This window comes from Durio zibethinus, chromosome 16 (assembly GCF_047325235.1).
Source record: "Durio zibethinus cultivar Kanyao isolate XHJ-2024 chromosome 16, ASM4732523v1, whole genome shotgun sequence".
Classification (NCBI taxonomy): domain Eukaryota; kingdom Viridiplantae; phylum Streptophyta; class Magnoliopsida; order Malvales; family Malvaceae; genus Durio; species Durio zibethinus.
In genome coordinates this window covers 5328769-5345677 of record NC_143177.1, presented here as the reverse complement: position 1 = coordinate 5345677, position 16909 = coordinate 5328769, and the positions used below count along the sequence as shown (strand labels likewise).

At 27.8% G+C, this 16909-nt stretch overlaps 1 protein-coding gene across 2 annotated transcripts; it reads left to right on the top strand.

Annotated features, from left to right (window-relative positions):
* Positions 1 to 12999: 12999 nt before the first annotated feature.
* LOC111291156 (E3 ubiquitin-protein ligase RMA1H1-like) lies at positions 13000 to 16053 on the top strand. Of its 2 annotated transcripts, XM_022882786.2 has the most exons (3): positions 13068 to 13310; positions 14369 to 14479; positions 14879 to 16053. In XM_022882786.2, the coding sequence occupies exon 3, from the start codon at positions 14892 to 14894 to the stop codon at positions 15675 to 15677; it is 786 nt and encodes a 261-aa protein (XP_022738521.1). In that variant the 5' UTR covers positions 13068 to 13310; positions 14369 to 14479; positions 14879 to 14891; the 3' UTR covers positions 15678 to 16053. The 2 variants fall into 2 exon arrangements, with proteins under 2 accessions (XP_022738513.1, XP_022738521.1); XM_022882778.2 differs by lacking the exon at positions 14369 to 14479 and having other exon boundaries at positions 13000 to 13310.
* Positions 16054 to 16909: the final 856 nt, after the last annotated feature.

Sequence of the window (16909 nt, the reverse complement as noted above, 5' to 3'; positions counted from 1 at the left end):
AAACGGCTAATACAATTCAATGATAAAAAGTTGCAATTCGTGTATTTCCCTAAACTCACTCTTCAACCTATTTACTTTGCCTTTTGGTTTTTTCGTCTCTCTTATTGCAAATGCCTTAAATAATTCATGTCATAACACTATCTACGAAAAACCAAAAAAAAAAAAAGTTTTGTTTTAAATTATCAATTAAGGCATTTTAATGAAGAAAACGCCTTAATTGATGCCAAAGATTATTTAAGGCATTTCTTCATGCCAAACGCCTTAATTGCAATATAAATAATTTTTTTATTGTTTGTACAAAAATTTATAACTGAGTTCTAGTCACTTTCATACATGCTTTTCAAAAAGGTAATGATTATTTCATCATTTTTTTTAAATTAAATTTGAAAATAAGGTAATCTTCCCCTTTCGAATCTTAAAATATCATAAGGAGATATGAGTTTCTAATTCTGAGACTTTAGATACTATTGAGAATTTGATATTTTTTTTTTCATAATCGGATTACCCTGAATCAAACATAGGAATCAAATACCCACCATCAAAATTCTAGGAAAAAAATTATAGATTCCCCCAAACCAAACACACTTTAAGGGATATTTTGGTAATTTTACACCTCGAGGTACTTCTATATTTTGAATGGAGAAAAAAATCATCAAATATTATAAAAACATGATCTAAAAAATTTTGTGAAAAATTGACTTCAAGAAAGTCAAATTACAAAATTACCCTTAAAATGGTATTTTTGTAATTTCACACATTCTAATGAACGATCAAGGTTGTCAAAATTTTAAAATTCATAAAATAATATCAAATTATGATCTAGAGCTTCTTGCAAAATTTTGACTTTGGGAATGTCAAATTATGAAAATACACATAAAAGGTATTTTGATAATTTTATACCTCTCAATATGCGATATGAGTTTTTAATGCATTAAAAATGATGAAAATATATTCAATTATAATATAGAAGCTTCCAGAAAAAATCGATTTCAAAAAAGCCAAATTACAAAAATACCTTATAAGGGCATTTTAGCAATTTTACTTTTTTCAAAGTACAATCAGACTTTTCGGTGCTTTAAAAATAATAAATTTCAATTTTAAACTACATTGATTCCCATTGGATTGTGAATTTTGAGGGTTGACCTAGGTTCTATCCGTTTTAACTAAGTTTGACAAATTTTGACAATGTTTGACTTTATTTAATCAATGTTGACCAAATTTGACTAGGTTTGAGCTTGGACATTTGGATCAAATTAGTCTTAAGTTTTATTTTAAAAACTTGTCAAAATTAAAAAAACGTTATATTTGAGCCAAGTCAAAATTTAAAGCGTTTTACAAATGACTGGATTTTGGCCAGAGAAAATTAGGTGTCTATAATATATTCTATCTCTCCCATAATTGGTCCAAAAAGTTGTATACAACCTAGTAAGTTTTGGATGATAAACCTCAAGTGGCTTGAGACAAGGCTAAAAAGGTTAGGGGAATAGTTTGTACAAAATTAAACTATCATAGAACTCTTTCCAGATGATATGGCTCAATGATACCTCCGTATTTTAAACACTCAAAAAAATCTAATCTCATGCAATGGGTTTGACTGTTGTTGTTTCAAATAAGGTTCCTAGCATATCTCTATTAGTTGTAAGTCATCCAATTGCTCTTGTAATCATTGCAATTTATTGGCACCATTGTGAAACACAATGTTGAGCATCAACATATTCCAATACAACTATTAAATCCAATGAAGGAAAGTGCTCATAAATCTATGCCTAGGTCAAGCATCATTATTCATATGTTCGATCAAATAAAAAAAAAGAAATTAGAACAAGATCATATAACTATTTTTATATACATACTTAAAGAATTATCATATAACCAACAAGTTGATGAATGTCAGACTTGTTGGCTACATCAAGCTACCTATATAGATATGTCAGACAAGTTATTCTCTAAACATATCTACCAGTCTGGTTGAGGTCGTTTAATAGGGATAAACACACGATTGATAACTTATTTCCACTCTTGTCAATAAGCAACGTGCACCCTAAGAGATGGAGTACAAAAGCCCTACTTGTATAATCTACACCTCGACCATAAGTTATATCCCTATTGTTAACAAAATGATCTCGTAACTACTATAGTTTAACCGTTATACCATGGCAAAATTTGGTTTTGTTGGTTGCCTTAGCCTATGACACTCCAAGAAATTGCATTAGCATCACATTTACCTCATCGACCATCGTAAGATTTTGGTGAAAAACTATGGCTCCTTTAATCGATATGTTAAGAATGACGGGCACTTCATCTAGTGTGATAGTCATCTAATCGAATAGTAAGTGAAAGGTATTCTTTTCAAGCTGCCACCTTTCAGCAAATTCGAACACTATCATATTATTGGACAAACGATAGGTGCAATCAATCAATGACTACAACCGTGATTGAACAACGTGCAAATGAATATGTTAGCGGGAAACATCAAGAGGCTGATGCTATAACTTTACCCCATGGTCGATGGATTTTAATGTAGCTCGCTCTTATAACAATAGTAACAAATAGAAACTAGTTATTAACTTTATAAATATTAAGTAACAAGAATAAATCATAAGCATTATCATGATTGAATTTATTACTTGCCCATTCCATATACTTGTTGCAACATGAATCTTGAAGCTTTTATGAATGGAAGTATCCATCAGCCCTTTAGTAAAAGACTTAGCTAGCTTGTCAGCGTCTCAACCTCTATCATTATGTTGCTAGGTGGGAGGTTTGTCCTCAAGAATTAACTTTGGAAGGTCAATTATCTCAACACATGTTCTTGGACTCGCCGTCTCCTTTCAGAGGCAGTCATATGCTTCTAGTTGTCAGCTATAGCACGTTTCTCACTTCTACCAATGCCATCTTCTCTCGTTCATGCCATATCTATTGTTACATATAACAAATGGTTAACACTTTGTTTATCAAAGCAAATTTGCAAATTAACCCAAACATTTAATGTATTTTATACTGATATTGAATAATATATAAATATATATACATATTGGTATTGAATTCAAAACTTATCTCATGATTTCTAAGCTTTCAAAATGTAAATTTAGAGCTACGAATTCTAGCACAAATTTTACCCAAATTTACAAAATAAAACGAGAAAAATCAAACAAAATTAAAACAAAATAAAAGGAATTACCTCAAAATTGTAGTTTGGTGACTTAATTAACTTTGAATTTAGTAATTTTAGGGTGATTTTTGGGTTAGAGATTAAGAGGGAGAATGAGGGTTTAGGGTGTGAGGCAGGGTGTTTATGGGAAATGAAGGTTTAGGGTTACGGGGTGTAATAAGTAAAATTTTGTTTTTAAGTTTAGAATTTGGGTTGTATTTAGTATCGGGTGTATAACGTAATTATGGGGGTGTAAATAAAATTTCTCAAAATTTAATTATGTTAATTTGCTTAAAAAATTTTGTTTTTGGTACGTCTATTGTTTTTTGGAGTGTCATTAGAAGATCGGATTGGTTTTTTGTTTTATGATGGGTTCAACATAGAGAATCAAGTGTAAAAAGAAATGGTTTCAATACGTATTGCAAAATATTATTTTTATTTAGGATTATTTCGTTTCCACTAATTACTTATGCAATAATAGTTGAATTGAATGGTCTTAAAATTCAATGGAGTTTTATTTGATAATACCTTGCACTTGTGAATCAAAGCTCTAAACACCATTGATGAAGGATCGAAAATATCTTCCTTATTCACAGTTTTTTATAGCAAAAATGTCTAAAAGACTTGCTTTTTGGTTGAGAATGAGATGGATAAAAAATAATCAAAATATGTTAAAAGTCTCTCATTGGAATTTTTTTGCCATCTTTATTTATAAAGATTTTAATATAGAATTATGACTTTTCAATGTTGTTGATTCAATTTATCTCTTCAGTAAGTTCACAACTTTTTAAACTTAATAGGCGATTGACAGCCATTTACAAGTTGAAGGGTTAGAACTCAAAAGTCAAATGAAACTAAATTAACCGTTGTAGTCAAGATTTACAATTTTTGAACCAAGGCAGCTGAATGCTCGTGGAAGGCATTTGACTTCTCTTTTGCAATATCGCTCCATAGCATTTTTACGAGTTTGGGTAGTCGACTACCTTGCCAAAATCATCTGACTTAGTAACCATTTGGATCTCATCACACCTTCAGTGCAGTGTGATTAGGCGCACTACATTTTTAGTTAAATCTAAATGTCAATTTCAATGAGATCAAATTAACATAAATTTTTAATTATAATTTTTTAATTACAGTTACAATAAATTTTTTTCAATCATAATTATAATAAATTTTATTATTATTTTCAATCTCACTTCAATTAATCTCACTGTCCATTCAAAATAGAGCTTTATTATAATTTTAAAATATAATATTTTTTCGATCATAGTAGTTTCCTTCGTGTCTAAAACAATAGATTATTTTAATGAAAAATTGAAACAAAATGATATCGACTTCCTTAATTAATCATTCTAACTGCCTAATTTTTCAAAACATGGTAATAAAATGCGTAAAGTAATTTGAAAACATAATCATATTTTCATTTTGTAATCATATGATAGTAGAATCTGACCTTCAATTGCTCATACCAAAAGTCTTACTCAAGTCAAATCAATTTTATTTTGTTTTCAAAAATTTTCAAAGTTATTTTATAAGTTTTTATTCATTAATTTCTCGATCCATAGATTAAACATATAGTTTAATTAATTATCTTTAATATATGTTAAAAAACTTTATCCACTTATAATCATTTATAATTTTTTATTACAATTTTATAATTGATTAATTATAATAAAAATAATGTAAAAATGATCCATTGTTAATTTTGTCAAAAAGTGCTTCTTCTTTTCTTCGTTAAAAAAAAAAAAAAAAGGTTAGCTGCCAAATTACCAAAAAGTATATGCTGCCAAATTACCAATCCAACGTAAGTGGAGGAATAATTTTGTTCATGAAGGTTCTATATTGCGTACAAATGGTGGGCCGTCAAACACTTGCGTTGCGGTGCCTGTATGGCATGGACGGTTGATGTCCTTTTCCACATTCTAGAATTTCAAATCAACACTGACAACCTAGTAATTCTCCCATCTACCATTCAATTTAAAATCAAATCTTCTAGAAGAGCGATAGGGAATTGAACTTTGCCTCTTCTCCTGTTTATCTGGAACGATGTGATTTGTTTAAAAATTATAATAAATTATATTTAGTAATCAAATTATTTTATTAAATAATAATTTGAAAATATATGTTGCAGTGATTTTAAATTATTAGGATGATAAAATCGATATTTTGAGAAATGATCTAATTCATAATCTAAAAAATAAAAAAAATTTATTAATATGAAAAAATAATTTTTAATAATATTTTTTTATCTAATTTATCTTCGAAAAAAATTTAGTTAACATTTTTCTAAGAAACTGAAAATTAAAAATCTTAAAAAATTAGTTTTTTAATCATTTATTCTAAAAAATATTTTATGTTATAAATTTATTGATTAAAAAAATAATGAATTTATTTAATAATCCTTTTAGAAATTATTTTTATGAAATTGATTTATACTTTATAGTTTTCTAATGTTTAACTATTTTATAAATTGTTAATTCAATAAATATTAAATATTTTACCTTTTTGCAAGGTTATTTTTTGATATTTTATACTATATGATTTATTTATCATATAAAATCAAATGTAGTGATTTAAAAGCACTGATAATTTATAATATTGAACCAAATATGATAATTTATAATCATTGGTAATTAAATTATCTAAGTGATCTTATCATCATGATAATTATATCACTTTAATGATTTCAAAAATGATACCAAATGCTACCTAAAAAGTTATATGTGATTTATTATAAGTGTATATATTTTATATACAGTTAGTAAATCACATGATATCATTTTATCAATGATTGAATATAAATTTTTACAAATTAAAAAAAAAACACAAATACTTAATTGTTTTAAAAAATATTTCTAATTAATAAAGTAATATTATATGATTCACTAGTAGTATATAAAATTTATACAATGATGGTGCATAAAATATGCTCTTTTAATAAACCATTTTATGTCATCTGATGTAATATATATAAATTGTCATAATAGTTTTGAAAATCATTAGACGAAATTTTAAAAGTTTCAAAATCAGGGGAGTCACCACCTATTTTTTTGAAGGTGTGATTCATCACTTAAAAATTTATCTTTTTTAATAAAACAATAAATCAAGTTTATAGTTTATTAAAAAAATATTTTAGTCTACAAAAATAGTATTAGGTTCAGAAGTCGATTATATATGAGGAATGATTAACATCCCCATAATTTTTATTTAAAAAAAAGGTACCAATTGATCACATGTTATCTTTAATATTGATAAAAATAGTATTAATTTTAATTTTTAAAAATAATTCCTTCAAAATTTATTTTTTCATGAAAGTCTTTTTTTTAAAAAAAAAAACTTTTTATTAAGGAATAAGATGAAAATTTTTAGTATCGAAATATTTTCTAATTCTCCAATATCTAAGTAGAATTTTGAAGAATATTTCTTTACTTAAAACTTTCATACTCATCTCTAAAAAGTTTCACATAATATTCTTTTATAAAAAATAATTATTGAGAAGCCCTCCAATATCTAGGAAGGATTCCAAGAATTATTTTTTACTTAGAAATATTAAAATGTATTTGGTAAACGAAAATAAAAATTATTTTCTAAAATGCAAAAATAAGGAAATAAAAAAACTATTCAATGATATTACTATTAATGGTATCTAATTATAAATATAATATATATTTATTAATTACTGATATTAAAAAGTATTTAAGTATGGTAATTTGCAAAACATAAGGCAAAAATTAATGTATATCCCTTGTTTTCTCAATTGAAAACATTTTTTTTCATATTTCCACCCATTTTTAATTTTGTTTTCTAAAAATTTGTTTTCATTTTCAGTTATCAAATACATTTTCACTCATGTTTTTCATTTTCCAATAAAATGAAAAAAAGAAAATGACTATGTTTTTTGAAACCAATCACTGCCTTAGTTTTTATTTAAAACCATTATCTAAAATCACCATTCACTAATTCATATTCTTTTGAAAATAATGAAATGCAAGTAAATATCATATGAATCAAATGTATGACACAAATGTAAATTAAATGCATGCAATCAATTAAATTCATCTAATACAGATTTAAATTTAATTCATTTTATTTAGAAATAAAACTTTTTATTTAGGAATAAGATGAAAATTTTTAGTATCAAAATATTTTCTAATTCTTCAATATCTAGACAGAATTTTGAAAAATATTTATCTACTTAGAATTCTCATGATATTACTTAAAATTTGGCGTAATATTCCTCCATAAAAGTAATTATTCAAAAACCTTCCAATATCTAGACAATGTCTCAACAATTATTTTTACGTAAGAATATTAACTATTATTTATAAAAAAAAAATAATTTTCAAAATTTATAAATAAGCAATTCACACTATTATTTCAAGTCATAATGTAACAATAAATAAATAAATGATGCAAATACAAACAATTAACTAACTTGACCTATTTTATAAGCATTTAACCCCAATTTTTAATGATCTTTTTTTCGAAAGAAAATCAAGGATAAAATAATTTTATGTTATTTATTTTTGTGAAGGAAATTTTCATTTAATTCCCTAATATCTAGTTGGAATTTAAGAAAATTAATCCTTTAAAACATAACTTGGATTCCCTCCAACATCTAGATAGACTTTCCAAGATCATTTTTAGAAAAAATTTTTTCTATTAATATTATCATTTATTTATTATTGTTATTATTATTTTGCATAAATTTAAAGTGCATGGAAAATAAATTGCATCAAAACTAAATTAAAGCATGAAAAATTAAATTTGTACAAAAAAATTAAAATAAGCATAAAAATTTAAACAACAAAGAAATAAAAAAATGCATGAAATTTAAATTATAATTAAACTTAAACAACATAACAGAAAATGTGCATGGACATGAATGGTATAAAGTATGCATGAAAATAAACCTCATTGGGAACAAACAAACAAACTTTCGGCCTCATGTTTTAAAACCTTTGTTTATTATAAAAAAAAAAAATAGAAAGAAGATTCCAAATAAAAAAATTTCGATCCTCTTAACACACCTTTCCAAAATTGGTTGTCATCCTACCAATGCTACCCTTTTTATTCCAATTTAATTTAGACAACATGGTGGAAAGACACAACTAACCATGCAATAGTCTTTACCACTACAACCCCTAATCAAGTTCATGTAGTAGCTAAATGCCAAAGGGAGAAAGCAAGGACAACCCCGAAATACCCTAACCAAAACCATTACTATCCCTACTTCCTCCACAAATAGCCAACATGCAAAAAGGACAAAATAAACATGATTCGAATGAGCATCAATCTTTTATAATAACCTTACATGCAATAAAAGTAAAATCCAATGTAGACACTTCATTTTGTCTAAGGACTTTTCAAAATTCATTGGGTTTCAAATTTTTATTTTATTATACAATTGGGCCTTAATTGGAAAACTAAACTTTGGGCCTAAAGATTATGCCCTAAACTTTATATGTATTTTAATTTTGTTAGTTTAATTTTTAGTTTAATTTTTGTTTTTTAGTCAAAAGAGTCAAATCAATTGGTAACAAAAATAAAAAAATCAACAAAAAGAAAAAAGAAAAATGTGAGATTTGGAAATTGATAGGAAATCTTGGATTCACTTTCAGATTGGTCTTGGATTCAATTTTGGATTTTGAAATTTATTGATTAAGTGCCTATGGAAATTCTTGAACATTAATTCATTGAAAAAAAGGAAGATTACAAAAAATTGAATATTGGAGATTTTTTCTAGATCTGGTGGAATTAAAGTTTTTTTTAATTAAATTGAGATTCAATCCCTATAAAAGGTTCTCAATCTATGAATAAAAAAAGGGTCTAGACAACAGAAAATCAAGATTAATTAAAGGCCATTGAATAGCAAAATACAAAAAGAAGCAATCGACGAGGTACTTTAAGACTATAAGGGGCATGTATTGCTTATCTTCTCCAAGAATATAGACATTGTTGATTCCAACTTAATGAAACTTCTAGTTGTTGTTGAGGCTCTCTTAATTATTGTTAAAGCTAATCACTAGAAAGTGACTCAAAAGTGATTATCTCGTAAATCAATAATAATGATCAAAGACTATGGAAGTATAATGACCTTTTCAACCAGTTCTTTAACTTATTTGCTAGGGCAAAGATTAAAAAAAAAAAATCTTTTCTTCATGTGTTTAGGGAAGCAAACCATTTCATTCCTTTGCTAAGTTTGGTGTCCTTTGAAACATTAACTTAATAGCTTGGATTTAGTTGTAACTCTTCTTTTCTAATAATAATATTCTTTAAGTTAAAAAAAGAAAGTATAAGGCTTAATCACGAATTATGAGAAATCAAAGTAAGTAAGCACGAAACATCTTTTGGAAAACATTTATGTGTTGGAGAAGTGAAGTTTTGGCTAAGGGTATTTAAATGCCATCGTATTCAAATACTAGCTTTCTATTTGAGGGTATTCAAATACTCTTATAAGATATTCGAATTCCCTTTCACTATTTCAAGATATTAGATGAAAAATCACTAGGGTATTCGAATACCTGTGAAAGGCATTCGAATACCAACATTTTGTTTGGCCAAAAAGTGTGATTTTCTTAAATGGTTTCTCTCAGAATAAGACTTATTCATAGGTGATCTTTCACTGTCAGAAAGGTGAATAATTATTTTTATAATTATTCATAAAGGTGTCTTTAAGTTATAAAGACATGTTACTTCATTAAAATGACACAAGTTAAAGGACATAACTTTTAGAATCATAAATAGAGATGGCTAGAAGTCATTTGGAGCAAGTTGTTTAGTGATGAAAAAGATATGTGTAGAAACTCTGCCAAATTCTTTTCCCACTCAATCTTAAAAAAAGACAAGTTTCTTAAACTTTGTTTTGTTGTAGTAAATTAATCTAAGACTAAATATTTTCATGCCTCTTCAATAGTGTTTAATGGTTTAAATCTCACTAATGCAAGGTGAATTCAAATAAGGCTTTACTGTATCTCGTAAACTATTTGAACAACCCTTAGTACATCTTAAGAAATGGTGGGGGCAAATAAGTCTAAAGGAAAATGATTTCATAACATGCCTTGAAACCATTTCCTTGTAGTTTTCGATTCTCTATTTTCTGCCAATATTCAACCATCGGTGTAAAGGATGTACATCAACCAACAGCAGACTTGGAACCATCTTCATAAACATGAAGTGATCATGATACCATCAACAAGCTTATTTCTTTTAAATTAAAAATTATTTATAATAAGTAAACTCAAGTTAAAGAGTTATGATGTTTAAATATAAATAATTTTTGTTATTATATGTAGAATAAATGATAATATATATAAATACAATAAATTTAAGTTTAAGGGGTAGTTTTATAATTGCTTAAATTATATTAATAAAGTTAAGAAGTTTGGGATGGATTATCAATTTTTCAAATTAATGGACTTGTGTTGAATTATACTCAAAATAGAAGGACCTAGATGGGATTTACATGATATAAAAATTACTCAACATGTACTCCATAATGTACCCATTCTGTCTTGTGTTTCTCTTGCTATTATTTTTTTCGTTCTCTTTTTGTTTATTTTGGCCTTGAAAATAAAAATTTCTGCTTAAGGTACATTTGGATGAATGTTAAGATTGGCTATCATGAAATAAAAAACAATGGTGGAGGTGAAATTGATTATGTAGCAGTAAGATTAAAATCAATAATGAGATATGTATTTGGATGTAAAAGTAATGGTAATGATGAAATGAATTGTAGTAAGAAAAAAAATGACTATTCAAGACATTAAATTAAAAATTATATGTAACAAAAAATTTTAATTATTTAATATATAAAATTAATAAAATATTAAAACATTATTAAATTAATTTTATGTCAAATAATAAATTTGTTACTAAATAATTAAAATTTATTTATTAATTTATTATATAATAAATATTATTTATCTATTAATTATTATATAATAATATTTATTTTTATTAAGTTAACAAAATTATTTTATAATTTTTAAATAAAAATAAAAATAAAAATAATAAAAAAGTTAAGTGGTTACCTTGAAGAAAAGGAGAAAAAAAAAAACAAAAAAGAAGGGGCGATGGTGGATTGGAATTCAAAGCTGCAGCAATTGATAGAAATCGGACGGCATAGAAATATTATTTGGATTACAAAGCTGCGAGTGACAATTTTTTATGGCAATTGCATCGTAACTGAAGGTAGGATATAAAGGCTACAGTTAGACGTCATTATTGATTGAGCACAACTTTTAAGAGTTTCTAAATAAAAATAAACATGAATCACGTTGATCCATATATAATATTGAACGAACAAGATTCATCAAAGTTAATAAAATAAATTAACTAAAGATCAGGCATGCTTGGCGATCGATGGTATATGTGGAAGCCATTGACTTCATTTATAGCCAAAGAAAAACAAAAATGTATTTGATTTTGTTCGATAAACAGCCCACGTATTTGTTCCATGCTCATTGCTCAGCAATGTTAATTATAAAAAAGATATATAGGGAAAACAATGTTTCAACCCATATAAGCTTTTTCCCAATAGTCAACCATATAGTTTACTGTTTTTTTTTAATAAAAAAATTTTGAATTTAAACGTTATCTATAATTATTTATTAAAATTATTTTATATTCATGATTTATAAGTATTTATTTTAAATTAATGATTAAATCATATGTTAATTTAATTTAAATATATTTTATTATTTGATTAATTTAAAATTAATAAATTAAATTCAATCCATTAAATTTTTAAAATGATTAAATTCAGTTTAATTAATAAAACTAATATAAAAATTTATTAATTTATTTTTAAATAATTTGATTCTAAATTAAGCGAAATAAATAATACTAGATTACAATTTTTTTCCAGCATAGCATTAATATATGGCCATAAGTAGTGAAAAGACGTAGTCCCAGTTGAAAAGGACTGGGCCCAATGGAAATTAAATGATGGTTTTACTAATAGTGTTATAACTTAAGGATGAGTCAAGTGGCATATCATGACAAAACGACTTGGAAAGTGATGATCAGAAATGACGATAATAATGAAGTTACTTCTAGAAAACAAAAATTAAACTTGGATGCGGTCGATCATGGATGCATAGTTATCTTCTTATCTAGGACGTGGACAACAAGCCCGATTGGCCGTTCAGCAATCATTTTTAAGTGATACGTAATATTCATGATTTTCAATGTGCTTAAAGAAATTAACATTCTTAATTTTGTTATTTAAAGTGATATTATCTTATATAAATATTTAAAATTTTATATTTAGGTTAAATTTTTTTATTTATTATTAATTATTTTATAAACAAGCATTCTGAAAAATCTAGAAAGCCCCGGACGTGGAAAATTCTTAGTCCAATTAGTAAAGTTGGTGGCAAAATGAAAAGAAAAACTAATTTGTATAGAAGAAAGGAACACCGATGTTGAAAAGTAGTTATCATCATTTCTAATGCAAGAGATGTCCATATTGTTTTCAAGATTTATTAGAAAAATAATAATTTTACATTTTAATTTATTGTGAATGTGACGGATATGCTTTTGATAAAACCTTGTTAACGTTGCGAAATTTAAAATTACTTAAAATCAGTACCCGTGGCAATCCGTATAAAAAAGTAATTTGGGTCTTAAAAATGGAAAATAATCATGTTCAAGATTCAATTGTCCAATTTTATTGTTATAAATTCCAAGTTTAATTTAATTAATTTAAATAATTATTTTAAAAATAATATAATATATTTTAAAATTTAAAATTTATCATTTTTTTATATTTAAATTATATTTTTTAAATATTATATTAAAAATTATAAAGAGAGAAGTGCAGAGGGTGCCACGTACGACAGCTGGAACCGTGAAACTAACAAACTCACCTTGCGACAAGACAATATCTATTTCTGCTTCGTCTCAGTATTATTAAATTTTCTTTTAAAACATTTTTTTAATTTGTCTCTATAAAAGTGGAGCCGGATAGCGTCTTTGATCTCAACATTCTCATTTCTTTCTTTCTTTCATTACCTTAAGGCCTTCAAATCTTATTCCATCTCAACCCCCTTTTTTGTTGGGTTTCTTTCAAAGAAGAGTTTACCAGATTTTCCATTCAGAAAAAATAGCTCCTCTGTTCATCAAGTTTGCGTAAAAGAGACTTCTCAACTAGCTGGTATGTTCTGCAAACTTTCCTACGTATAAATTTTGTGTGTTTTATTTTCTTATCTGGGTAAGATTTTTTTTTTTTTTTTGATGTTTGGATTGAGGATCTTTATATCCAATAAGTCTCTGTTTCTGCTTTTAACTTTTAAACTTTGTTTCTTTCACTTTCTGTTTTTTAAATTTCTTTATTCTTTGGTTGGTGGGCGGTTGTTCTATAATCAAGTTATGAAGAAGGTGTTCGTTTTAATTGAAGATTTTCTAGTGTCTAAGTGAAGTTTCTTTGATCAAATTTCCATAGCTTTGGAGGGATTACAAGCCTCAAAATTGTTCTCTGAATAGCTTCTCTTTCATTTCTTCTAGAATTCGGTACTTTTAAGTCTTTCTCATGTGCAAAAAAAAAAAAAAAAAAAGAGTTTTTTTTTCTTGGCTAAACTTGGCTTTGAGAGCTGAGCGTTTTTTATTTTATGTTCCCTTGAAATCCTCACTCGGTTCAGAAAATAGGAAAAAGCTGAAGTTGGGTGTTCATCTTTTTCAACTTTTCTATCTTTCCTCTCTTTCCTTGATGTTTTCTTCAGATTAAACTACATATTACAGGCATCAGCTTTAGAGGTGTGAAGTTGAGCCATGTAAAATTTTGATACTCCTGGACCTATCTTTATGTTTTAAGAATCTTATACAATTGCTGGGAAGTCCTCATTAGGGGAAAAGTGCAGTCCTTATCATCTCAAGGTTTGATGGAATTTGATTGGATATGATAGGTAATAATAATAATAATAATAATAATAATAATAATAATAATAATAATAATAATACCATTTTCTTCTGAGTGCAGATACACAGAAACCAAAATGCTTTTCACAATTTGGTGTACTGATCGTATTTGTCTTGATCATTTTTTTTTTTTTGGATTATAATTTTGGTCTATAGAAAAAATTATTGAGTTGGGGATTACTTCCATTCTAGAAGAAACATAGTATTAAATAATCACTCATGATCATTTTTTCCAAGGCTCTCCAATTTTCAGAAATAATCCAACAACATTCTGAATAATTGTCTCTGATTTATTAGGCTCGAATGGAAATTTTGGAATTATCGTTGGTTGAATTATCAAGTTTCAACAACTGAATAATGGAGGGTTTTGCAATTTTCCTAAATATATAGGGCTTCAACTTTCTTCAGGTCTATATGGAGACATCTTCAAAGGCTACACTAGAGTAAATTTGAAAAGTTCTTCACTTTATCACATCCTGCTTTTGCACAGCTTGCCTTTAGGCATAATCCTCTGCAATAATTTTGCTTGAGGATGAAGCAATGTAACTTGTATTAATTCTCCATCAAACATGGGCGGCTGGGATGGGATCTATCTTGTTTTGTTGTTAACTCTTTCAGAAGTTTTCTTTCAAAAGAAATCTCCTTTCCGCTCAAAGTAAATTAACACTGTGAAAAGAATCATTGGTAACTTTAATGTTATTCCATGTTAAAGATCTTTGAGTTCACTGATCGTAAGATATATAATACTAAAGCTGCAATGAAGAAGATCATGATTCTAATCTGGTTTCTTTTACATATATGTTGCAGAGTTTGGCATCAGATGGCCATTGGGCAGTACTTTGAAGAAGCTGTAGCTCATAACCATTTAAGTGGAGAAGGTAAAAATTCCTTGAAGAAGAGGAAGAATTCACCAGATTCAGTTACAGGTTCAGAGGACAGTCCCTCCGGCGGTTTTGACTGCAACATCTGCCTGGAATCTGTGCAGGATCCAGTGGTGACACTTTGTGGTCACCTATATTGCTGGCCCTGTATTTACAGATGGCTTCATTTTCAGACAATCTCCACCGAAAACCAAGACCAGAAACAGCAGCAATGTCCTGTATGCAAAGCTGAAGTTTCAGATAGCACACTTATACCTCTTTATGGCCGGGGCCTGTCCAGTAAGGCATCAAGAGGCAAGACCCCCCAATTGGGTATAGTCATACCAAAGAGACCTCTTGGTCCTGCTCTTGGAGTTGGTACACCAAGATCACCTAATGCTTACACTAGTCCGCAGTTTTCACAGCAAATACATCACCATGGTTATTCATATCAACCACAAATGTACTATTCTGAAGAGGGCGGTTATCCAGCTTCACCGATGCTTAGTCCTGGTGGCATGATGATAAATGCACTGGATCCGGTGACCCGAATGTTTGGTGAAATGGTATATGCAAGGGTATTTGGGGACTCTATTACAAATTTATATACTTATCCAAATTCATACAATCTTGTGGGGAGCACTAGTCCTAGGATCAGAAGGCACGTAATGCAAGCCGATAAGTCACTCAGCCGAATAAGTTTTTTCCTCTTCTGTTGCATACTCCTCTGTCTTCTTTTGTTCTGATCTTCTACTTCCCTGCTTCTATTCCCCATTTTAAACCTGTAGAAAACAAAAAATATACAAATTCTGCTGGATGTACTAATAACTTAAGAGATGTTGCATGTGATCCTGTGCTGCGATATAGCGCTTATATGTAATTATGAGTTCTGTGCACCTCTTGTTCTGTAGATATGGCGCCAGTTCTACTCCGAGATTTAAAACCAATAATCTCGTGACGTATTGGCAATTAGATAACTGCAATGATATTCAACAAAAAATGTATCTTGTACAGTGTGGCCAACCAAAGTTGATTCAGAGCTTAAAATTCCCTATGGAATATTTCAATGACATTATGTTTTGATGGGCTATCAAATGTATGCCACATCCATATTACATTCAAGATTCTACTTTTGTCACATTTAAGAACTACTGACAGTCTGACACTACCTGACGAGAGGATAAGGTTTCCAATTGCTTATTAATCTGTTGTGGTTACTATACTTTCACTCATTGTATTTTGATGTAGTTTCTTTAATGGGATTGGCATGTTTCGGTTTCGGGGGCCTAAGATTTTCAATATTGAGGTGGCCAAATTCCTGAAGGGGTTGTCACCTAACTGTGGTGGAAAATGGTGATGGGGTTAGGTATTGCCAGCTATGGGTTGCGTTTGTAGATTGAATGGTCAGCATCGGAGAAGTTTCCAAGAAAGAAAGGTCGTGTTTGTTTGTACTTGTATAGTTGTATTGTATTTAATTCACTCGGCCGGTCGCTGTTATATGTTGACGTACGCCTCCAGTTAAGACCTGGGCAGGTCGCCCATGCCTTGAGTCCAAAAGGGTCACTGCATTCCTACAAGTTACCATCTACTTCATTTTGCTTCTCTCTTTCCTCCGACCTTTGTAAACCAGGTTTAGTGCCAAAAACTTATCAAGATTAATTTGTACCTATTCGGCATCAACGTCATTGAAATGGAATTATTGCAGGAAAAAATAAATAAGAGGATAGAAATAATAAAAATTAATTATGATTTTGAAGAGTGAAAAATATTTTTTTAAAAGTATTTATATTTTTAGGATATAATAAAATTTTAAACTCTTTAAATAAAAGTAATAAAATTGATTATACATAAAAAAATTTTATAGTTATTGAACAGTCATCTTTTTATGAATAATCATGTTAATTTGTTTAAAATAATTATAACTTTTTTGTTATTAACTACTACAAACAAAACACTTTTATTCAAATATAATTATTTA

Coding starts and splice junctions, on each gene's coding strand:
- LOC111291156 (XM_022882778.2), top strand. CDS start 14,892: ATGGCCATTGGGCAGTACTTTGAAGAAGCTGTAGCTCATAACCATTTA.